This window comes from Trachinotus anak, unplaced genomic scaffold, assembly GCF_046630095.1.
Source record: "Trachinotus anak isolate AG129_WGS33_773 ecotype Australia unplaced genomic scaffold, CSIRO_AGI_Tana_v1 ptg000019l, whole genome shotgun sequence".
In the NCBI taxonomy this organism is placed as follows: domain Eukaryota; kingdom Metazoa; phylum Chordata; class Actinopteri; order Carangiformes; family Carangidae; genus Trachinotus; species Trachinotus anak.
The window spans coordinates 9907501-9932243 of record NW_027273870.1 but is presented as its reverse complement, the minus strand read 5'-3'; the positions used below and the strand labels follow the sequence as shown (position 1 = coordinate 9932243).

Below are 24743 nucleotides of genomic sequence, written 5' to 3'. Positions count from 1 at the left end.
CAGCAGAATAGCACAGTCACACACATGCATGCAGAACTACCAAAATGCAACTCTTGTCGAGCAATACATTTTTACAGCCACACATTAATTATTCATTAAAATGATAGAAGGAGCCAGTGGAGGTTTAATGTGAGCATCCCAGCAACACAAACACCTAGCCCGCAACACTCACACACGCTCACGCACACTCTCACACACAGACACATCTCTTTCTGCCCCACAACTAATGCAGTGACCATGTTTGCTGAGTGCGCTCAGGAAGTGATGAGATATTTAAAAGGAAGCAGGTGGCCTTATAATAGAGCACACAGAGCAGACACCCACCCACCCACACACACAACACACACACTGACTGACTGAATGGACTGCAGGAGGAGTGTGTGTTAAAACACCTCCTCCTCCTTTCATATCCTCCCCTCACTCGCCTCCTTCATGCTCTTGCTCTTGTCTTCATCTGCATCAGTGCGTCTCCAAATAATTCCACCCCTGGTGAGATCAGGCCTGTCGTGCTATGTGAAACGTGTGTGCTCTGTGTGTGTTAGTGCTGCGATGCCAAAGGTAAAAATGGCTGACAAACTGTGTGTGTGTGTGTAAGTGTGTGTTGGCATTTCATGATTCCACTTGGGACCGCCAAAGTGTGTCGCGACGGAGGGATTCGGGTGGAGGAGCGCGTGGGCGAGCAGGGGGACTCCCCGCTCAGATCACCTCCTGCATGATTAAAAACTCTCTGGAAGTCACTGCCTCTCTCTTTATCTTCCATTACCCCTCCCTATTATACACTTCCTGTGTGAGTGGATGAGAAGGGCGAGCAGTCAGGTGGAAAAGTGAAATTGCATATGGACGTTATGCAACTTCCCCTGCATTTAACTGCGGGACTTCCTCTGCTTAGTCCCCCACTGAAACACTGTAGTTAAGCCCTGATGCTCCCACCTTTAAATAAATACTTTTTGTGCAGCGATGCAGCTAATGCCTTTGGAGGACACGGTGTGCCCTGCCATGAAAAAAATAAAACACTGTCTCCAAAGTGACTGATCAAGTACTTCTTGCCACAGCCACACAGCAGCCACTTCTAGAGCTGTTCTCCTCAGCCTTCAGGCTGGGCTCTGACTAGAATTACACTTAAATAATAATATATTAATAACAGCTAAAATTTTTATCTTGGCTGCAGCCTTGACAGAACCCTGAGCAGACCCTTGCTTACACACTAGCTACAAGAACAAGCAGTTTGTACTGCCACACCTGTGTGGATGTTTCAGCTCTGCTCTGCCCCAGAAACACACAAAACTTTCATTGCCTGTAGGTGGAAACATCTACACATCTACACTTAGGCAGGGGTCGGCAAAGCAAGTTTGGCCTCGGGACAATTTTTTTTTTTAATCCATTAGACGGTGCGCCAGATCATAATCAAATGCGATAAAAATGCAACTGTGTCTGTCATTGACTCATGAATAAAAGTATAATAAACATCTTCAGGTGAGATTCTCAGATTCTCTATTTGTCTAATATTGTAAGATTAAAAAAAAAATCTGATTATCCAAATAATCTGGCGGTCTAAGGTATGCTATTACTTAGCTTTCCTACAAGGGCTATAAACTGTGTGTAGAACTGGTCCAACCCCAAATGTAATACTAAATGTGAATTTGTGAGGTAATTATAATTCACCTCCATGATGTTCTCTGTATCTAATAAAGTCGAGCAGTGGTAATGGACCAAAAGCCTGTCTGCTGGCATCACCGTCACATACTGAAAAGACACAATCTACTTCAGGTTTTAGAGCTTCATTCATCTTCTCGAGTCAGTTTATAAATGTATCTGCAGTTTAGCCACAGAGCCTCTTTCCAGATATGTTTAAAGGCAAGACAGTAACAAAGTAACCAGGAGTGTAGTGAATGGCAACTGAAAAATACCACATTGTAGATCTAAGTTTGGACAATCAGCTCTCTCCATGAAAGGAACACATTACCAACTGAAATCAAATTAACTCCAGATATGAATTCTTTGACATCAAAGGCTAAGTGCTGGCTAAAAGTAAACCAGAGCTGTACCCATTTCTAGATAATTGTATTGTGTTAAATGTTTTGTTTGACTATTTGTCTGCATGTTTGCTGCTGTTGTCTCTTTTTAGACTGAACATGACTGAACACAACTGCTTTGTCTTTAGGAGGATCTTTGATTTGAACCCAGACAATGACAAACAAACAGTTTGTGCAAGGAAACAAGGAAATTCTTGTTTGTAAATATGGACTTTGGTATGAATAAAAAGAAAAAAAAAAATCAGAAGACAGAGCTGATTTACTCTGACAAATGACTGAACTGGTCAAACACAAAATGAACAATTCATTATTCCCTTTCCCATGAAGCAGGAGTCAATCTCTGAAGTTGTGCTTTAGCCCTGAAGCTGTAGCCCTGCCATGACCTCTGCAAAGTTAAACAGAAAAAGAGCAGGCGAGGCTGAGGGTGCAGAGACACTTGGGACGAGTTCTGTCAAACACTGCAGCAACTCAGCAGTTTGGCTGCTGCCTTCACCTTTACTTTAACGGGTAACGCAGCTTTCACAGCGGCTCTTCTTTCAGCTCGCCCCACCTCCTGCCTCTGTGCTCCGTACTGTTCGTCCTGTACCTTTCTGTCTCTCCCTCTCCCTTTTTCTCTCTCTCTCTCATTTTCCAGCTAATCTACAGTCTGGCTGAAACTTCTCCATGAATAATTGAGATGAATGACAGCGCCATCTCATTAGGAATTCACATAACATGCCATAGCCGGGAGAGAGAAAGAGAGAGACAACGTAATAAAAAGATGAAGTAGTGAAAGGACTGGGGCTGGTAGTGGTTGGTTTCTGTGATTGTTTGTGTTTGTTTGTGTGTGTGCGCGTTTTGTGTTCCCCAAAACTCACTCATTAAAAAGCGGCTGCTCAGTTGATTGGCTGAATCAAAGCACTGAGATCATGGAGAACAGGATTCAGGCTGAGAATCATGAGGTCTCCTTTATTAATACTGTATAGATGAGAGAGTGTGAGAGTGTGAGTATATTTGTGTGTGAGGTGTGTGTGAGGTGTGTGAGCAAGTCACAAATCAACCACGAATAACTCACAAACACCAATGGACCATTTCACCCTGTTTGCCTGCACACCAACTGTGAGCGTTCACATGACTCGACTAATCTTTGAAGTGTTTATTTCCAACTACTTCCTGCTAATTCATGGCTGCTGTGTTGTGACATGCTGTAAACATGCTGTCAGTGCGTTTGTCTGTGCAGCTGCCCACCTCCAGCTCCTGCTCTCTCTGCAGGGCAAACTGCTTAAACGACTTGACGATGATTCCCGCATTGGAGCAGTCGTACACGAAAATGGACGGGCTCCCCATCCACGTCTGCAGGTCGTAGATGGACAGCGGGATGTACTGGGTGTAGTTCTGAAAAAGAGAGAGAGCGAGAGAGAGAGTTAGATGAGCAAGGGGATGTCAGAGTGAGAAAGGCGAGAGAGAGTGCATCGTGTTATTGCTGATAACTCACTTTTATAGATTTGTGTTTAATTATTTACTAGTCATCTGTTTGATGGAGAGAGTGAGCAGAGGAGAGAGAGGTAGAGACACAGTTGAAAAGAGAAAACTATAATGAGGCAGAGTGAGCGAGACAGAAAAAAAAGGATGGTGGGAACACGTGCAATGATAAATCTAATAACTGTGGATCTATAAAGGTCTTATACTTTATGGAAAATTTGGTTCGCCGTCTTTGCTTCAACATCAAATCCCCACTGATCTCCTGTTTCAGCAGGCAGTGACACAGCAGCTTCATTTTTATAGGAAGAGGAATAAGGATGAGGAGGAAAATATGGAGATAAAAGAAGGAGAACAGAAAAAGAGAAGAGGACATAAGACCGTAGGGTGCACTGGGGACAAGGAGGCAAAGATATGAGCGGTGCATCATTGTGAGTGGGTGCTTACTTACAGGACATGGCAACGAACAACAGATTTTATGTCTCTCTTATGTCTGTCAATTTAGTATTTTAATTATGTAAAGTTGGGGACTAGCAACAGTCTTATTAAAGAAAGAATAGAAGCAGTTAGAGGCTCCAAAAATTCTGGATCCATAATGCAACTTGATAGAGTCTGTCTTTAGCTGTCCTCTGTCTGATAAACTCCCAGATCCTCCTGCTTTGAAACAGGCTTTCTGTCTTTTCCTGTTAAGTCTCAGGCCCAAACTGAGATATCAGCTGATGACATCATCAGGGATCCTTTCTCAGACTTGACAGAGCTCCTCCAGAGCCACAAGAGATGTTATACAACTGTTTTCACAGGCTGAGAGGTACTCCCCCATGATGAGGAAACTGATGCTGATGTGTAAAATCTGCTCCTTTAGTTCCCAAAAAGTTAAAAGCACAAATCAGAGAGTGGGTGAGTGAGCAAAAGAAGGAAAAACTGTAGACTGAAGAAAAGCATTTCGCCTCTCTGACACTTTAAATCTCCCTCAATCGTCACCATCACGCAACCTCAGTCACAAAGAACAACTGACTGGGTGTGTCACAGTCTTACTCTGTGAAAATCATCACATATGGAACATTTCTATTTAATTTGTTCATTTGTTGATGTTCTCTACTACCTAATCTAACTCCTGAGTTTAGTTCCTGAGGCTGTTTGGTCAGAAGACACTACAATGATGAATTTAGAAACAAAATCACTGATGTAAAAAGCAAACATTTTGGATACAAACAACCTGACGACAACTGTCTCATGGAAGTAAAATAATGAATGAATGTATGATACTGCTAAGCCTCTAGTAGCCATGTTAACGTGCATTACAGTGCAGTACAAACACTAAGAGTACTTTACCTTAATGTACTGTACGGTTCCACAATTTGATTTTGAAACAAAAACAATCTTTGTCCAGACAAAACACATACATAAATGACCATTCACATACACTGGGCATGCACGAGCCAGTGTAAACAGGAAGTAGATCTGTCTACTCTGCAGTTGATTGGTTGCACAAAATGCTATGAACAAGAAACAGCGAAGGCAGTTGTAGCACCACTTTCACCACTGGCAGTCGTGACTGATAAGACCCAAACGAGCAACCGTGTTTTCGGAGTAGTGTGGACACCAGATGTAAACGTATTTTAAAACTAAAGCGTAGCAGTGTGGATGGAGCCGTAGACAGCATGAAAACCTGTGTAAACAACAGTGCTCATTCCAGCACATTACCTCTCTGTGACTTCTACATACTTGACATAAATGTCAATGAACTGGGCTCATATAGAAACTGATCATAGTTCAATTCATGAAGCTGCTGTATATTAATGTGAATAAAATTGGAGTAATTCAGTCATCATGCTCTCTGTCACTTTGCAGCATTAATCACTGAGTGTGTGGTATTAACAGGAGCTTTCCTTTATTACATAATAACTGTGTTTCTGTTGCACATGTCAACGTGGCCTGTGACAACAGGTAATAAGTTTGTCTTGGATGGACGTTTCGTTGAAGGTCTACAACTCTACCTTGTGCATGTGAGAACAAATGTCTTGTTTGTGTATGGCACCTTATTAAAGACCCAGATCTCCCCGTTGACTGTGGGTCGTGGCACCCCGTGACCATTGTAGTGGAAGAGGACTCGCTCCTCCTTGGCGTTACGTCTCAGCGACGTGCACAGCTTCTTCACCTCGTCCACTGTGGGGTCCAGACTCTGCTTGTAACGCGCCTGAAAAACAGGAAGCAAGAGAGGAAAACATCAGTTTTACATCTGAAACTGACGTCACAGACGTTTTACGGACTCTCAGACATAACAACGTCCAATGCAAATAAATACAAGGCATCAGAAAAATCTGTACTGCAGAGGCAGTTTCATATAAACTAATGTACAGTACATACAATCACACAGTACATTTACACGTTCACCCTTTATCATGCCTGCAAATGACAAGAGATGCAAAGAGAAGAGGAATCATGTTAAATGGTGCAATATCTGCTGGTAGTGGTGGGGTTTAAATGAATGTACCATACAGCAAACAATGCCCTCAGGAGAGAGAGAGAGACGCATGGAAGGATACATGCAGACGTACATGTATGAGAAACTGGGCTGGATAGCCGTGAGGGGGCTCATCCTGCTGGTTTTCTTTAGAGATCTTTTTATGCTGTGCACGTCACATATGAGCAAGGAGCCGAGGGCGGAGGATCTTCAGTAAAGTGGTGCGTTAAGGACACAGCTCGACATGTCATGCTGACCCACATGCAGGTTAAGTGGCAGAAAAGATGTTTTTCTTGTTCAAGACATCAGGAATTTCAGGGAAATGCCAAACAAAATAGGAGAGAGTAAACTGCTGAACAGAGGACCCGCACACAGGCAGGGAGACCAAAAATACAATCCTTTTGCAAAGATTAAATAAATGGATCAACCTGAAACCTCAAATTTTTCTCTTCAACATTAACTTCAAACATGCACATGTACATATAGTGTGGTACGTACAATCAGACAGTGTAACTGTATACTCAGTTTAAGCTAAAAGAGTCCACTCATACTGTCTGGCATGTCAGAAATCTGGTGGTAAGTCTGCTGTTTGAGACATTCTATGATTTGGCCTCTGTCAGAACATCCATTATAACCTGTAGTGACCTTGTTCTAATATTACTGGAGCAGTGTATGCATAGTAGATGTAGGAGCACGGGGGATGTACTGTATTTTACATCTTGTGGCTAAAGCTCTTCTTCTTTACCCGTTGTTTTACATTCAAAAAAGGAATCCTTTTCAACACTTTTGAGGATGGCACCATTTGAATACAACTTTATTTGAGATTTCAATTGACAAAAACAATGTGAGCTCCCACATCATGAGCAACTTCATAAGAGGGAGCATTAGGACGTTTTCCCATTCAGTGCTTAAAATGTGGATATACGATGTTGTTGCAGGGGGGATTTTTTTTTTTTGGTGGTTGGGGGGTTTATAATGTTATTGCAAATATTACAATATTCAATATTATGTCGACCCAAGTTTAAGTTAATAGGACATAGAAAATCAGGAAAAATATGTACGGCTGTCTATCTTTTGATTGTGTTCTCTTCTGCCACCATAATAACCTCCAAACAAGAAAATATGTTTTGACGGAGAGTTCAGAGTTTCGGAGATCCAGAGAATCTATGACAAGGAACACTGAAGCTGTTCTGGAGGCTCATGGTGCAACAAGTTGTGTGATGTTGGTTTTCTATGTGTTAATTTATCACCTGTGTGAAAGAAAGATTCATTCAAATTCCAAATTATTAACATTAATTAATCAAAGGTGTTGCTTCTTAACATTTCACCAGAAACAGCTTATGACAACCTGGGAGGTGTAATCCCTTCTTTAGTTTATTACACATTAGTAAATATACTGAGGCACAAATTCAGAACCTCAAACATTTTCCTACATTTAAGAGAGAAAATGGTCACACTGAAAAATACTAAAACATTCAGTATATGAAGAGATACTGTTTGCACATTCAGTTTTGAGCAGCCCAAAAATAAGGCTCTGAATCAGTTAAGAAGTGACTAACAACCTGACAAATCTGATACAGAGACATTTTGTTTGCAATGTTCCAATATTGTATTGACTCAGACAAAGACGTTCTGCTTCACAAGATGTCGAACCTTTAAAAGCCCTTTCACGTTTCAAATGATAAGGATTTTTCCTGAAAACGTGCAGATGTCAAACCAAGAGGCTGTGACTTGTGGCTCTGAATTTGGAGAAACACAAATGCCACAAAAGCAAAGTATCATTTGTGGATAAACAGGGAAGCTTTTTCAAGGTTTTACACTTCTGAGTGTGAACTTTAAACAACATGTTGATAGAAGGAAAGAAAGTGTAGGACCAGCTCTGCAAACCTCTTGTATAATGCTGTTTTACAGGCTTCACAGCAGATTCACAGTGAAACAACTTGTAGCAGATATTCTGCACACAAACTAAAAAACACAGAGCGTTGGTGCTACTGTTGCCTTACTGCTGTCAGCTTGTTTTCTGTGCCACCTGTTACTCACTTTAGATCATACTTCACCAGTCTGAGTGATTTTGTAAGAGTGAAGTCAGCGTGATGCTCATGCTTGTACCCGTGTGTGTATACAACATGGAAAAGCTGCTTGAGAAACTTTAAAGGAGTAACAGTAGGAAACGGAGGACATGAGCATTGTTTGTGCTTCTTCAGTTCATTAAAAAAAAAGGGTTTGTGTGCATATGGATGGAAGGGACACAGAGGTGTCAACTAGTTATGCAACAGAAAAGCACCCGGTTAGACCAGTCTGAATCATTATCACACTCACCAAGTCCCTTCTGTTACATAACTAACATGGCTTTTACCAAACAGCCTGCCTCCTGTCAAATGGCTTTGAATCACAGGAGAAGCCACATTTGAACTGGCACTTCTTGCAAAACTTCAAACTACTGAAATGAAAGAAGAATCACAAGACAAACTTCGACAGTGTTGGAGGTGGAAGAGCAGCCTACCCACCGTTAAAAATGATCATTAAAACCTCTTCTTAGAGCAAAAACATCTCTCTTTATTTACTTCTTTACTACTCTTTCTTATGACATAAGTACATCTTATCATATTTTAGCACAGACTTTCCCTGTTTTCTGATCGTCCCCCATTTAAAACTTCTGTCAATGTTGTTTAAATTTAATACAGGCTCAAGATTCCCTAAATTCCCTACGCTTGATAAAAGTTGAAGTGACTGAAAATAATTAGTGAATAAAAACAGTATTTCTAATAGAGCATAGAAAGCAGCAGAACTGTGATGAAGTTTATATACAGGGCATTTATTGTTTTTATACATTTAACAGTTTATTTTCACATTTGAGGATTATTGTTTCTCATACTGTATATTCTGTTTCAGGGCGTCCTTGAAAAAGAGAGCTTACTCTCTAAATGGCCCTGCCTTTATAAACAAAGATTTGAATGAACAAATGTTTGGCTGTACATTTATAACTCTTGGATCCATACATTAATTTATGACCTTTGCTGCTTTAAATGCTACAGCTGTGCAACATTTAGCATCATTTAAATAAGGTGTAGTCGTTATTCAAATGACGCTAAATGCTGTAGTCCTAATTATTAATCATGATTTGTTGTCCTGATTTGCAGAATGAAATGATCACTTGCTCATTGTTCGTCACATCCCATATCCTACAGAGGCCAAGCTGAGCAGACCTTGATCTAAGATGCCACATTTCAGCCTCCCACATCTGGATGAGTTTGAATTGCAGTGTGATAGCAGAGCTCGCAGGCTGATTCAATTTGGGTATAATCAGATAAGAGCGCCTGAATGCCAAGAGGTGCAGCGCTCATCCCGATGATATCAAGTAGTATCTGAACGGCATAATGGTGTTAGTGAGGGACCTGCAGTGATGCCTGAAATCAGAGCTGGTGGTGCTGAGGTATAACTTTAGAGGAAAAGTGCTGAATTATATGAGGGAGGAGAGAAGGAGAGGGGGAGACGGGCAGGTGGGATAAGTGTTGACACTTACCTGCTTGTAGTTATTATCTTTGGATGTTTTAGCAAAGCTGTTTATTCACATTCACGACAGTCGGGCTTATTAAATTCGAGAGAGATTAAGACAGATTTCATATGTATGAGGAAGACACCTAGGATAGTCTATTTAAATATACAAATCAGAATTTAGTGTGTGTGTGTGTCTGAGCAAAGCTTGACTCATCTTTTAACATTAACCACCTTGTCCTGGAGGGGGAGCTCCAGCCTCCTGAGGGGCTCAAGCCTCTCCTCAACCTTCCCTCACCCACTAAAACACCTCAATTATCTCCATCAAGGCCGCGAGAAACAAACTCCTCTTAAAGGTGCGTTCTGTGCTCGCTCTGTCGCCATTTATCATTGTGTCACTTCCTGAGAACAGGCGACCTTTTCAAAGCACCGTAAGCATTCAGGATGCAATTAAAATACAGACTGTTGGAGCTGTGAGGTGCAGTAGGAGCCTCAGCAGCTGTCACAGACATCAGGCTGCATTTTACACAACAAAAAAGGCTGCGACTGTAGTGATGGCAAACAGCTCGTCACAAGTTAGAAAGTCGAGCAACATTTCACAACACTATGATACAGCAGGCAGGTAAAATAAACCTGTGTACATACATTTAATTTCTCATTACTCAAACTGAAGATCCCTGTTGAAGGTTAAAACCCTAATGGGAATACATGTATACAGTGTAGTAAGGGGGGCTGCAGCTGAATAAAGTGCGTGTCTTTCATCTATTCAGGTAACAGAGGTTATATTCTAAATTTGCCAGATGAAGGAAAAAAAAACTCGAGGATATTAACTTTGATAACTGACAGCAGCAGCCACAGAAACAGGAAATGAGCAAAGTTAACCTCTGTCCTCTCAATCACCAATCGACATGTGAGTAACACTGGCCTTGTTTAGATGTGAAGTACACCAAAGGGACAGAGAGAGAAAGAGAAAAACAGAGAGTAGAGAGATTAGAGAGTGTTTCAAAGCTTTGTATCCTCTTGCTGCTGAATCACCACAGCCAAGAAAACCCTCATCAGATACTTTTGTTCTGTTTTTTTACCTGATCTAGGGTCAGAGTTGCCGTATTAAATCAAACTTTTCTATCTATCCTCCTTTTTTGTAGAAAAGGTAAAATGAGGAGGCCTCTCGTTTTTAGCTGCCTGCTGACCATCACTTCTCCCAATCAAAATGCTAAGCCTCAGTGCTAAAGCAAATTAATGTGAAGTTCTTAAAGACTAAATGATTCATGTGTACTCTGAGAGCTGGTGCTGCCCCCCCCCCCCCCCCCCCCTAGGATTCTAAAGGATTTGGATTCCATAACCAGATTCTATACTGGATGTGGATTTGATGAAATCCTATTAAACCTAAACCCTAAGCCACAGACAGTGAAACTAAAACTAAGGCTGTGCTCAGATCTAGAGTTTGGTTCTCGTGGTCTAGACCCAAAGCTACCGTAAATTCATCCTAGTGACTAAACTAAATCATGCTGAGCTTCACTGCAGATTTATCCTCTGTAGTGGTCATGAAGAGCTCCTACACAAATGAACAGCAGTGAAGAGTCCAGCAGGACTTCATCTGTCATAAATAATATGCAAAGTCTCAGAATCAGAGCGAAGGAGTAAATCTGTCCTCAACATGATGGGGAAGGGATTGCACTGATCAGAAGACAAATAGGATACAATTGTTTAGTTTCATACAATCTATCACTGCCACACAATACTGTGGATCATCAACAAAAGTTGGGCAATATGACCATAGGTACTATGAGATGGTAGAAATGAGTAAACTCCCAGGCATTTAACCATAAAGTGGTACTTATACCTTTAACATTGTTGCTTATATGAAGCCATACAGGCGTTGCAGATTAGTGAGGACTGCTGTGTGACTGATGTGATGAACTACCTCGACTCTTTTTTCCGTGAATATTGTACAAAAAACAGACACGGCGCTGAACATTACTTTACCAGTACTTCAACACGATAGGATACACACCTGTCAATGACACAGTTCTCTAAGCAAGTTCAGTGATTCACCATGTGAAGTGTAGAAGTGTTAAGTTAGACACCTGTAACCCTCACTGCCTCATGCCTGGTGTTAACACCAATACAGAACCTACCACAAATGAATCACTCATTGACCCTCACATGTCTACTGTGACAATACATACGGTATGTACACAACATACAACACAACCTATCAGAGCGTAAACAACAGGTCTCAATGCTCTCACCTGTGCATTGCCAGTATTAAACAGTGCCAGCACAGAGACAGTCACAAACACAGGAACACACACATACAGGGACTCGACAACTGTCTCCATCAGACAAAATGGGATTTTGAAAAGGCAATTATTGAACATTATGTGTTAGATGAGCACCTTATGCAGGTCTCTCTCACACACACACACACACACACACACACACACACACACACACACACAGACTATAAAAGTCAATGATGTGACGTCAATGATGACACTGTGTTAGTCACTGTTTCATTTTAGGTCAAGGGAAAGAGTCTTCAGCAGCACACTGACAGTGGTGATAATGACCAACAGAACTCTGCCGCTACACACTGCAGGAGATTGGTGAAAAATCAGTTAGTGAGTGGTTTCGGCCCCTCATGTTTCTCAAACTGAATGACCACAAAGCCTACCAGTGAGTACTGTATATGTGTGGTTTTCAATATCAAATCAACTCATATGTAAATTGAAACATTATTATTTGAATTGACTGTTATGCACTTTATGAAAATAAAGTTTATGTTTTACAACTTGGGTCATAAATGAACAGCATGACATTTGAAAGGAAACATGGATGAGGCTCAACGTTAGCCTGCTCTGGGCTCGTACTAAATTTTACCAGTTATCAGAAGCTCATTAACTATCAAACACAGACAAGAGACAAGATCACAGATCAGGTCAGTGAAAAGAAAATCAAATGAAATCTCCAACATAATGGACACATCAGGCAAGTGTTAAGATTTACTGGTAATGTGGTCACCACAACTGAGACTTGTAGTGCGTTTGATGACATCCAGTCAGTGTTCATATGTGTGTGTGATAACTTTCATGCTACATAAAAAGCATCACCTGTTGCCATGCAGTGTGTGAAGCGCAGGGTTGTTGATTATTAAAACTCTGTCCCAGGTGAGATTGTTCCATTCAAGCTTGCCACAATGCTACTGAAGTAGTGGGCCCTAACGGTTTTGGGGACCTTTGAGGAGTTAGACGGTCTCTAAGTTTTAATTAATGGTTAAGTCCTTGGTCTGAAAACGTTTGAGAAACACTGCTCTAAAGCTGTGACAATAATACTCTGAAGGGTGCTTGGCTTTTGTAAAGTTATAGTGGGCTCACAGTTTACCATTGTAGGGATCCTGAAGGGGTCATGGGAGTTTGCTAATCCAGTCTGCATGTTATTTATGTCCTTACATGCAGAATAATGGGGAACTGGGGCCATTACCTTAAGTCTTTGCATAACCGGAGTGAGAGCTGTCAAGTCCAGCATGTCCTCAGTGAGATTCGGGTTCCACCAGCTTTGTGCCTCGTCACTAATTCTGTGTGTGATAGAACCTTGAGCTACAGCTGAGATTTTGAGATTTTGGTGTGACAGTCTCAGGATTGCATCTCTACCTTTTGAGGATCACATGGTTCTGCTGGCTTCTTTAGACTTCGTTAGCAATGCAGATAAGGGTCAGCACCTCCAAGTCTGACACCATGGTACTCTGCCAGAAAATCGTGGATTGCTACACATTGGGAGTAAGTCGCTGCCCCAATGAAGGAAATATCTCAGGGGGTAAGCTGAAGCTTGAGATCTACAGGTGGACTGTTGCAGCATCAGCACTAATGCAGACCTCCCCATGGAGGTATTCCAGGCACATCCAACTCGGAGAAGACCACAGGGCAGATGCAGAACATGCTGGACGGATTATATTCGCCCTCTGTTATGGCAACACCCCAGGATCCAAAGTTATTGTGCCAAATGTATGGGTCTTGCTGTAGCTTACTGTCACCATGAATAAAGCTTGGAAAATGGATGTATGAAAGGGAAATTAAGTGCTCACTTGATACCCAACAGTGATGTTAAGGATCCTCTTTTGTTTTACCCTGAATATTGTAATCACAGTGTTTTCATATCACCTCAACCTACAAGGCAATTATGTGATTCATAAAGTCTATCAAAATAAAGGCTTTAATCAACAAGCACTGTTGGATGTGGAGAGGTTCTCTCTACATTGTGATTTAAAAAAAGTGAATGGTTTTTGTTGATTTCTAACAGCAAGGTACAAAAGGGGAAGCTCAAAACCGTACAGATTCCAGCACTAAAGATTTGAGCAGCCATGTGACCTAAACTGCGAAAAGGACAAGTAAATAGACAGTTTCCCTACAGGGATCGATTAAGTATACTTGTTCAAATTTGGCTGAGAAAATACAGCCAGTTTGATAAAAAGCAGCTCACTCCAGTGAGCAGTAGTCATTTCCCCAGTGAAAGCAGTCCTGCTGGGGCCAGTGTGTCTGGGCTGAGTCAGTTCACAGCACGTTCGATGGAGCAGAGGGAGAGATGACACGTCACCTTCCCATCCTGCCAGCACGCACCTCCTGTCGAGATTATGTTATCCAGACAGCCATTTCTCAGTCTCAAAACTATGACTTTTGAGATGTGGACGATTGCACTTTTGAGGAGTTGTAGTCAAAAACTCCACATAGACATTTTAAGAAGTAAAATAATCACCTTAAGTTCCGCATGTCGTGAGAGACGGACCTATTACGTATAGCTTTGTAAAGGCATTGCAGATGCCACTCATCATGTCATACCTTTGTTTGTTCTCATGTTCAAGACCAATCTGATGCTGCAGCTGACTAAGTGACACAAGTTATGTAACTGGCAGAAGGTTCGAATGCATCCAAGTGCTAGTGTACTGTATGTTGATACAAAGCAGATCTCAAACATAAACTTCTTCAAATACAAGCGAACAAACTGTTTCATTTGACGCACATCCTCCCTCAACCGTCATCTTTAGTGTTCAGGCCTTTGAGTCTGTATGGAACATGATCTGGGAAATCAATGAGGCTCCACCTCTTCTGACCATAACAGATGTAATTTCCTGAAACCTTTTATTACTTAGCACACTTTAATGCTTTGACTTCCCCTTTCTTTACTGACAAATTATCTACACATCTCATCATATCTTTTTTTTTTCTATCCCACACAAAGCTAAACTCAATTTTTCAATAAAGTTCTGCCAGCTCTGATTCCTTTTTACATGTGATCATTTGCAAGCAAGGAAGAAACCTAAAAGGCACAAAACAAAGGACACTCAACCATGTTCACACTGAGCATATGTGCCTGAATCAGTGTCAGATTCAGGAAGCTTAATAGGGTGTATTATATAAAAGCCTCAGTGAATATCAATGTTATGTGTTTGTGTTTGTGTGTGTGTATGTAGCATACATGTGTTTGATAGAGAAGGGGCAGAGAGACCTCTAAAGCACCAGACCAATTAAAAATCTGAGTACAGGGCAGCTCTCAGAAGTCTTTGTGTTGTGTGTGCATGCGTGAGTCTGTGTGCGTGTCTGTATACACATTTGTAATTTAGTCATGGGGCAGAAATTGATGAAAACTGAAACCTGAGAAGCTTCAAAGTTATAATATCTAACTTTTCCGCATTAAAATGTCTAAAAACAACTAGACCTATGTTATTTATTTTGTTCAGCTGTGTACTTACATTACTCCAAACGTTTCGACAATTTTCAAATCTAGAGATATCTGTGATTTTAATTGTAGTAATGGTCATATCTCCTTTGCATATGGGTCAGTGTTATGGGTGACAGAAGCTGTCAAGCCATATTTTTCATTACGCTTTTTAGATCTTGGTTGTTTTTACTACATATTTTAACTGGATGAAGGAAGTCCTTGGACGTCTGAATAAGTTATCAGAGAAACAAGTTGAACAAACGATAGCAGCAGTCCTGTGTTCAGCAACACATTTTTAACATGAAACTGCTTCATTCAGTGTCTTCACCAGATTTAATCACCGGGTATGTGCTTTGGAGATAAATCGGTACTTGGTAAAAACCTCCTGAATGTCTGGATCTTAAGTTATCAGAGAAAGAAGCTGAGTAAATGTGAGCAGCTCGGATAGCATCATTTTTAACATGAAACAGCTTTATTCCGTGTTTTTACTGGTTTTGATCACCTGGTCCATTAGTTTTGGACCTTTTTAATTGTTAATTTTTAATTTGTGCTGAATTACTGATACTGAAAGAATCTTAACCAGGAGAGGCTAACTGGAGTGGCAATGGTGGTGAAAATAAAACTCCCATGATCCGATGCTACTTTCTGACATCACCACATTTCATCTTTTGTTACTGTTCTTTGATTGAGAGACCCCTAGTGTTAGAAGTTACATACTGTCCGTTTAAGCCATTTAGGATCGATGGAACAAATGGAACAGAATTCAGTCTGTATGTATTCCCACAGTGAAACCTTCTCTAGTGTTTCGCTCCACTCATACAACAATGACTATGAGGTTGAAGTGATAAATTTCAGTGTTAAGTGTGCCTGAGGTTGTTGGATGTTGGAGCTAGACAACAATCCTAAAACAGTACAATGACCTTGACTGGCCCAGACAGTCACTGGATGTCACTTGTATAAAACAAGTGTTTCACCTGCTGGAGACCAGACTAAAGGAAAGAAAGAAAAGATGGCTGCAGCACAGCCTGGCAGGGAATCACTGATGTCTGTGGTCGCCTGTAGACTTTACATCAAAAATTAGATGACGAAATGATTAGATGATGGACAGAAAAAAATTCAATTAGTAATTATTTTAATAATCACTTAATTACTTTCAATAATCTTTTTCAAGGCACAATGCCAAACAATATCTGGTTCTAACTCCTCAGATGTGATGATTTGTTGCTTCTTTTTGTTTTAAACGACTTTGGGTTTTGGATTCTAGTTTGGACAAAACCTCACCTAAAAACATCATGATGCGCAATATTTCACCATTTCCTACTTTTTGTAGACTAAATGATTAATCAAGGAAGTAATCATTTGATTAATCCATAATGATCCAATATGAGAGCTTAGTTTACTTTTAATTAATGAATTACTTTTGGTTTCTTAAAGTCAGGAACTATGTATAAAAAAGGCTGCAATTCCACTTAAAGCAAAAACCAAACACTTTGAACTCATACTTATTGTCTCTTTTTGAAGCGGGTGTGTTCATCACTGCTGAAAAGCATCACAATCCAAATATGACGGAGGTAACTAAACAATGGCACAAGGTCAACAAACTGTCTGTGATCCATTTGGCATTAAAATGCTTAAACTGTCTGTATGGTTAAGTGAGCATTAAAAAAATATCTCTACTTAACTATGTTACAAGAAAGTCACAGGTTTGATTCCCTCCATAGTGACAAGTGTGTTTAAGCAAGGCGTGTTTGGTCAGCATCTTCGGATCCAAAATCTACACAACTTCTACACATTTTTAATCTTGTTATACTTGTAAATCTGTGTAAACAAGGCCAAACATTGGATGTTTAATCTGTCCTGAAGTGCTTGTGGGTTCAATGAAAGCGTCAGTAAGTCGCAGTAACCTATGGTCAGACAGATGCATTCGAGCAGCTATTCTTATCCCAAGCAGTCGGGTACCTATTACAGCACTCTCCACTGCTCTAATCAACTGCTGCCCTCATTTCCAGCCACCTGCGGGGAGAGTTACACCGGTTGGTGATTGAGGAGGGATTGGAGCGGGCAAGAGTGCCACAAACCATTAGCCTGGAGGCAGAGCTCAGGGACCTGCTGCTGTCTGCGACTCTGTGTGATGTCGTGACTGTGTGTATCGATATACTTCTAGTCTGGGAATCTACTCAAAGTCAAATTTAAGTTTTATTAAAAAACCTTTTTATTATCACCAGGAGTCCTGATATCAAAGAGTTCATCCTGCAGTGGCCTCTATCTGATATACATAATAAAGTTGCACCTTCCTCACAGAGATGAGTAAGACTAGTGATTCATTAGTCTAGTGAATAGGTAGACTGTCACAATACAAAACGCTGTGATAATAAGTGTTAGTCATTTGTTTTTATGGCTTGGAAATCATTTGTCTTGTGGCTGTGTGCTTGCTCACAGCCACGTCTGACCAGAAATTACTGCAGCAGGTAGCGTAATGAGTTATTAGTATTGATCAGGAACCCAAACAAACCCACACAGACATATTACGGTCATTTGTGTAGTGGGAAGCTGAAGAACCCTGCTTAATGCCTCTTTAACAACCAAAGTAAAGAAACAACAATCTGTCAGCCACAGCCTGTAAATGTTTCCTCCAACTTCTCCTAACTTCTTAGTGTTTAGCGACACACTGTTTGTCTGGTGAAATGTATTCAAGCTCATGTTTCTTTTGTATTAAAGGGGAACTATTTTTCTCTCTCATATTTGCCTCAAGTGATGTCACTTAAGGCAGCGTCAGTTGGCAGTGAAGACTATAAGACTGAGCCTGGGGGTGTGGAGTTAGCAACAAGTTAGTTTACAAGACCTCTGTAGCTGCTCCTCATCTCTGCTAGAGGCTAGAGGTCCTCCAAGCATAACACACCAGAGTCTCTGACCAAACTGTTGGTGTCCAAGCTGCGGCTGTGGCACCTGTGGGTAATGTTGGTGCCAAATTCTGAAAAAGAGGAAGAACTGGTGGATATATCCAGTTTTGCTGCAGCAATTTTTATCCTTTTTTTAACTCTCCATTGTGAGTCCGACAGAAACACAGGAGTGCAATGCTACGATGGTGGAGTACTCAGTTAATAGGAAATGTGACCAAATGGAAGCTCAAGTAAATGAAAGCAGGTTAAAAAAAACTATCACTGCTGCAGGTCCTGTCCACATACTTTGAGGAACTAAACCACTGTTTAACATTTGCCTTATTTTAATTTCTTAATTTCTTAAATTACATCCAGAAGCTCAATATCTCGTTTCCACAAAATCAAATTAGTGATAAAATGATTAGTTAATTGATCAGCAGATAATTAATAATTTATAGTATAATTAATTAGATAATTAATCATGAACATTTTGACAAACAGCTAATAATAACAACAAAAATTTATTGGTTCCCGTTTCTCAAATGGGAGGATTTGATGCTTCTCTGCTTTTCATCAATGTAAATTGAAACATTTTTGGTTTTGGACTGATGCTGAGTCAAATGAGGCTGTCTGAAGTAATTGGCTTAGGCTCTGAGAAATCGTGAAGTTTTTCTATCAAATAAAATAAAATAAATCAGCAAATTACTTGTTAATGAAAATGATCTTTAGGTCAAGCCCTAAATTCTGGGAAAATCTAAATCTCACAACCACAGTGAAAGTGAGGAGAGAAGAAGAAAGCAGTTTTGGGGTTTCGAGGTTAATTTTAGAATGTGGAGCAGTGGGGTAATGAGAATGACACACAAACACACACATACACATACACATACACATACACATACACTCACACAGAGCCCTTCATGGATGGGATGTAATCAATCCTCTTCACTTCAGAAATAGCTGGTAATTCTGTACACAACAGCAGGATCCACCACTAACATGCTCATGTTATTTGAGGAACACACATCCTGTCCAGGTCTGAGCTCCAGTAAAAGAAGCACATCTTCAATCTCAGAGGTCATCTGGAGTGGGGAAGGGTTTTGTGGCTGACCCAGAAACAAATGCGCACACACACACACACACACACACACACACACGCGCATGCATATACATACAATACACAAAAAAAAAACTGCAGATGCAAGAGAGCAACAACACACAACAGAGCGTCTCTCTCTCCTCATTTCTAAGTCTGTATCGACTGCATCAGTTTCTTATAATTACTCAGCAGGAGCTCTGAGTGGTTTCACAAGACATATTTATAACTGGGTCAATGGATCTATATGTACATCCGAGTGGGAACTAACATATTACCTCTGTGAGTAAGTGTGGGTCCAATGTGTGTATATCTGTGGCCACTTCTGTGTATTTGTTGTATTTTTTGTTATGCATGTGCATCAGTGCTTGTGTGGTTCCCCTGTCTCCTCATTAGCGCTCCCACTTAGAGTGTCAGCGGCTCAGCGTGCATCATGACCTGAGGAAAAAGACCTGGACAAGAGCCAATCATTTGTTTTTCTTGTGTTTACTGGCCTGCATTCAAGTTCAATATGATAATAAATCCTCATCTTACAAACAATCAGTGGCTCAATTACAGCACACGCATTTTCATCCACTAATCCAAAGATGGAAGGAATTTATACAATTTAGTTTTTACATAATGGGCTGAAATATGAAAATCAATAAAGGCGTTGATTTCTGCACCAAACTAAAATCACTGTATTCAGAAACCAGGCGGTATGCAGTCAATGCAGCAATGTGTTTTCAGCCCACAGAAATACAGTACATGTCCCATTGCAGCTCAGTTAGAGGAAAATTACCACCAGCAGTTTATGAGATACACATGTTCAATCTAACACAACAGCCTTTCAGGAAATGCCGTCTTCATGAAGGTCGTAATGTTGCATTTTCATGTTCTAGAGATGTGTTAATTTATTAAACTTCATGGTCACAGCACCAAAAGGCTCAAGATTAATCAAGTAAATAAGACTTTATGAAATAAATAATATATAACATATGAATAACTACAGATAAATGTGGGAGAAATAGCACGAAAATTTTAGAGGAGTCTCGAGACTTTAGAGAAAAATCTTTAGAACTCAGCTCACATCAACAGAAACAGGAAAGAGCCTCTTCCATGAGTTTGTCTGTCTGAAAGCCAAACACAAAACTCTGTTTGACCTGACTGACAGACAAAGATGTTGTGATGAAAGGTGCTGTCAGGAAGTTACAGCCACTGGGAGAAACTGCAATTTTAAATTAACCAGACTTTGGAAAAAAGAAACAAATTTAAGAACACCATTATTTCCATGGCTGCTGTTAATGATGTTTGACTGGTTTGACATTCTGTTCCTTTCATGTATGTAACTAATATCGCTTCAGGATTTATTACAGGGCTGTTGTATTGGACTACCTCAGTGTGTCAGCTGCACCTAATAAAATGGTAACTTGTGATCTCTTTGCAAACATGTATGTTCCTTTATTATACTACCTCATATACACCTTAAAAAAAAAAAAAAAAAATATATATATATATATATATATATATATATATATATAACACTTTCGTTTTTGCTTCAATTTATCATGAGTTGAAATCAAAGATCTAAAACTTTTTCTAAGCACACGAATGGTTTCCCTGTCTAAAATGTGCAGTTTACAGATGTGCATTTTTTGTGAGGAGGGTTGTGGATCAGAAGATGAATAAGTATCTGGTGGGATCATCATTTGCCTCATGCAGTGCCACACATCTCCTTTGTACAGTTTTTCAGGTTGTTGATTGTGGCCTGTGGAATTTTGGACCATTCCTCTTTAATGCCCGTGCAGTAGAGCTTCTGGGGATTGTGCACATCCTGCTGCAACATGAGGCGATGGCGACAGTCAAATGGCATCACAATGGGCCTCAGGAGCTCAACATGGTATAGTTGTGTGTGTATGGGTGTGTGTGTGTGTGTGTGTGTGTGTGTGTGTGTGTCTCGGTGTGTTGTGTTTATAGAAAAAGTCTTGAGAGCCTTCATTTAAAGGTGTGAGTGTTTGTCAATGAAGTTACCAACCAGATTTCTGATCAAATAACTCTCTATGTTACGACCAGTCTCGGCATATGTTCATTCTCAATGTAGTTGAGAATGTTAGGACTGTTTTTTTTTTTTTAACCGTTCTATTGCCTTTTAGACCAAACCTCAAATTTCTTACAAATTATTACACTGTAAAACCTGCTGCTCATCTCCTCACAAGCACAGCAACAAAAACCTTGAAGGCCTGTGTTTTCCTCTAACACCTTACAGGACAAACAAAGCCTTCCTGCATGTGCTCAGAAAGTGTAATATTAGGCTTGTGCGGTAAACCTCGCAACAAGGCCACGATAACTTCTTATTCAGTGGGGGATTTAAATCACGCCTCTAATTGTGGTGCCCTTGTGCCTGCTTAGTGAGTAATGTATGAGTGTGTGTGTGTGTCTGTGTGTCTGCGTGTGTGTGTGTGTGTGTGTGTGAGAAAGTGAGATGTAAGCATGTGGATGTCAGGTTAGCCCTGGTTGCTGTGATTAATGAACTAGCTCTGTGTGTTTGTGTGTGTGCAGTTGTGACTCCAGCCCTAGGGGCATTGAAACCCATTGAGCATGCATGGAAATGACCTTCTTCCAGTGTTTGTGTGTGTGTGTGTGTGTGTGTTTGTGTGTGTTTATATGTGTGTGTATACATGTTCCTCAAGACTAAACACCTCCATCCACTACCTTCTCCTCCTCCTTCCCCCAGGCCTTCCAGCGCTGGGAAATGGACATTGCATTATATTTTCTGCCCTCCTCCCTCTTTCCTGGAAAACTCAGGGAGGCATTTGCCACTAAAAATAGCTCCCGCATCATCAAATCTAATAGCCTTTTTGGATGTAGCTATTGTGTTTAAGCAAGGAGTATGAGAGTATCTCTCTCCATTGAAGGGAGTAATGGTTGCACAAAAGGCTCCATTCATATTGCATTAAACGTAATGACATTGAGCAAGAAGCTCAAGATGGCTTTATTGGATTTGCACTGCGTTTTGTCAGGGGAAAAAAAAAAAGACGAGCGAGCCTAAAAGCATTCACAGGAAATCCTTGACATCACTCAAAATTTGTTCGGTTTCCCATATTTGCAGCGCTGTTATGTTGCACTCATAAGAAATCTGGTTGGAAAAATTGTGACCTATTTAAAATCATCAAGCTACTGAGAGTCTGAATTACCTGTGGGAGAAAGAGAACATGAATAATAACAACAGCAGTGCCCCTGCATTAAAAAGAAAAACCACTTAATGCTCAAAACATGTCTGTCTGTGTTTGATGTTTCTCAGAAGACTGACAACATCACTGCATTTGTGAACGTGCCCTTCACTTCATATGCAATGACTCAAAACAACTAACAGGAAACCCTCCTGCTCCTCTCCAACACAAAGAGAACAACAGAAACCAAGTGTTGTGCAAATTAGAGATTATAAAACTGTAACCAAAGTGGAAGTGAAAGTGTCTATGCAAATTAAATAGACTGCAAAGGCAGAATTAAATGTTAAGGCAGGATACTGGTGTTTTTTTTTTTTTCATTTGTGGCTGGAACTACAGTCTTTGTGAAAAAGCTGAGAGTGACGTCTGAGGAAAGATCACAGAGCGTGATGGGTTTAAATGCATGAGTATTTCAATGAAGTTCCTGAACAGACTAATGGCTTTAATTCTGCTACTCATATGACCTGGTTACTCTAGCATTTAAAACAACAAAGTTTCGGAAACAATCCACTTTATTTATGTGAAGGATCTCTCTGAGAACGTGATGCATTCCGAAGATTTACCCCCCATTGCCATACATGAAGCCCTTTATACACTGGATAAAAACATGCTCACATCTGGCTTTTGTCGACAATATCTTGCCAAAAAGGGTACAATCAGCACTCCCGCGTCAAATGACCCTGCAGTAGACACGGGTATTTATCGGTAGTGATGTGAACATGACATCCTGGTGAACATGTAGGCACGTGTTACCATGGCAATACCTCCTGCTGAGAGTGTGCTGGGCTCAGAGATCCAAGAGTGATCGCAGCCCGGAATTAAGTTTTAGAAACAAACAATCATCTGGTAGAGTGCGTGCAATGTGCTAAGGCTGAGTTCTTATCACAGCGGCCCAGGTTCGAGTCCAGCCCAGGCCCTTTGCTGCATGTTATTCCCTCTCTTTCCCATTAATTTCCTGTTGCTATAAAAAAAAAATAAAGCAGAAATGCGAAAATGTATAAATATAAAAATAAAAAACACACAAGCACTGACCGAAGCATCTCTCACTTAGGCCCCAGCACTTGCACGCGCACCTACCTGGGGATGAGACACGACGGATATTTTACCAGTCTGCACAGCAGGTAGCTGCTCACTGTGAAGACATTCCCTCCCCTGAGCCTGTGTTTTGTAACTTGTAGTTACAAAACACAGAGTGACTAACCCTGAGTAACTAACCCTAACCCTGACCCTAACCTTAACCTAAACCTAATTCTAACCATAACTCTAAAACCAAGTCTTAACCCTCAAAATGTGATTTGAAGGTGTCTCAAAAAGTGAGGACCGGCCAAAATGTCTTCACTTTCCCAAAATGTCTTCACTCTGTCAGTAAAATACTTTTTTTGGTCCTTACTATGTAGCAAGTACAAGTACACATAAACACACACACATACACACAAATGGGCAAAGCTGTCTTTGTTGAACAGAAAGAAGAAAGTCAACCTGACTTTTTGGCCAAATGCTGCTGTTGATCCAAGCAAAGCCTCCCATCACTTGTACCCATTAAGATCAGATAGAAGGTTGAGTTGCATAACACAGTTTAATATTTTATCACCAAAGAAGATTATTTGGCTGCTATAGGCATGTTTTTTTTTTTTTGGAGGTGTTTTTCTGGTCACATAGCACTGAGCAGACAGAAAGGAATGACCGGAGTGAAAAAAATGTAGGTGAAATAAAGGAAGAGAAAGTTGAGAAAGATAAGAGCTCAGTACAAGGTGAAGACGAAGATGAAGGGGAGGGACTGGGGGAGAATAATCATCGTCCTCTGCTTCAAACATCCTGAAGGAGACAGCTGATAGTCTGTGAGGATGAGGTGATGCATTTTACCGATAGGAGAGGAGAGTAGGAGGGAGATGGAGAAGATATTAGATAACAAAAAGCTCATTAGACAGCAATCTCCTGTTGTTGTTACAACACTCAAAGAATAATTCATTTAACCAAACACATTTCAAAGACAGAAAAATATTGACTTTTGGGGAAATAATCAGCAGGACACAAACATATCCTGTCCTATCCTTATATACGATGGGAGAGAGCCTAAAGGACGAGACATAAAGAAGAGGCTGGAGGGTGAACATTGAAAAGAGATCCGCTTTCAAGTAGACTGAGTATCAAGTATCCAATAATATACCAAATGACAGCATCAACAACATGTTTCCTTCATTCTGACATCTACACCACAAATCATCCACAACTGACTCTTGAGCTTCAATCTCAGGGCTGGTGAATACATGAGTGTTTATGTTCACACTAGTCTCAATGTTATTATCAGGATTTTGCTTGAGAATTTGAACATCTTCATTGTGCAGATGAGCACCCTAAACTCCAGAGACCCAAAATATGATGTCAAACAATGTAGTAAAA

The 24743-nt window shown here is 40.6% G+C and overlaps 1 protein-coding gene across 6 annotated transcripts in view; it reads right to left on the bottom strand.

The window, feature by feature from the left end:
• The window catches only part of rptor (regulatory associated protein of MTOR, complex 1), a 178515-nt gene that overhangs the window by 107912 nt on the left and 45860 nt on the right, over positions 1-24743 (bottom strand). For all 6 annotated transcript variants that reach the window (XM_071503413.1, XM_071503416.1, XM_071503415.1 and 3 more), the window contains exons 5-6: positions 5530-5688; positions 3261-3407 (exon numbers count right to left, since the gene is read on the bottom strand). In XM_071503413.1, coding sequence (XP_071359514.1) covers positions 3261-3407; positions 5530-5688 — 306 coding nt within the window. The remainder of the gene's footprint in view (positions 1-3260; positions 3408-5529; positions 5689-24743) is intronic.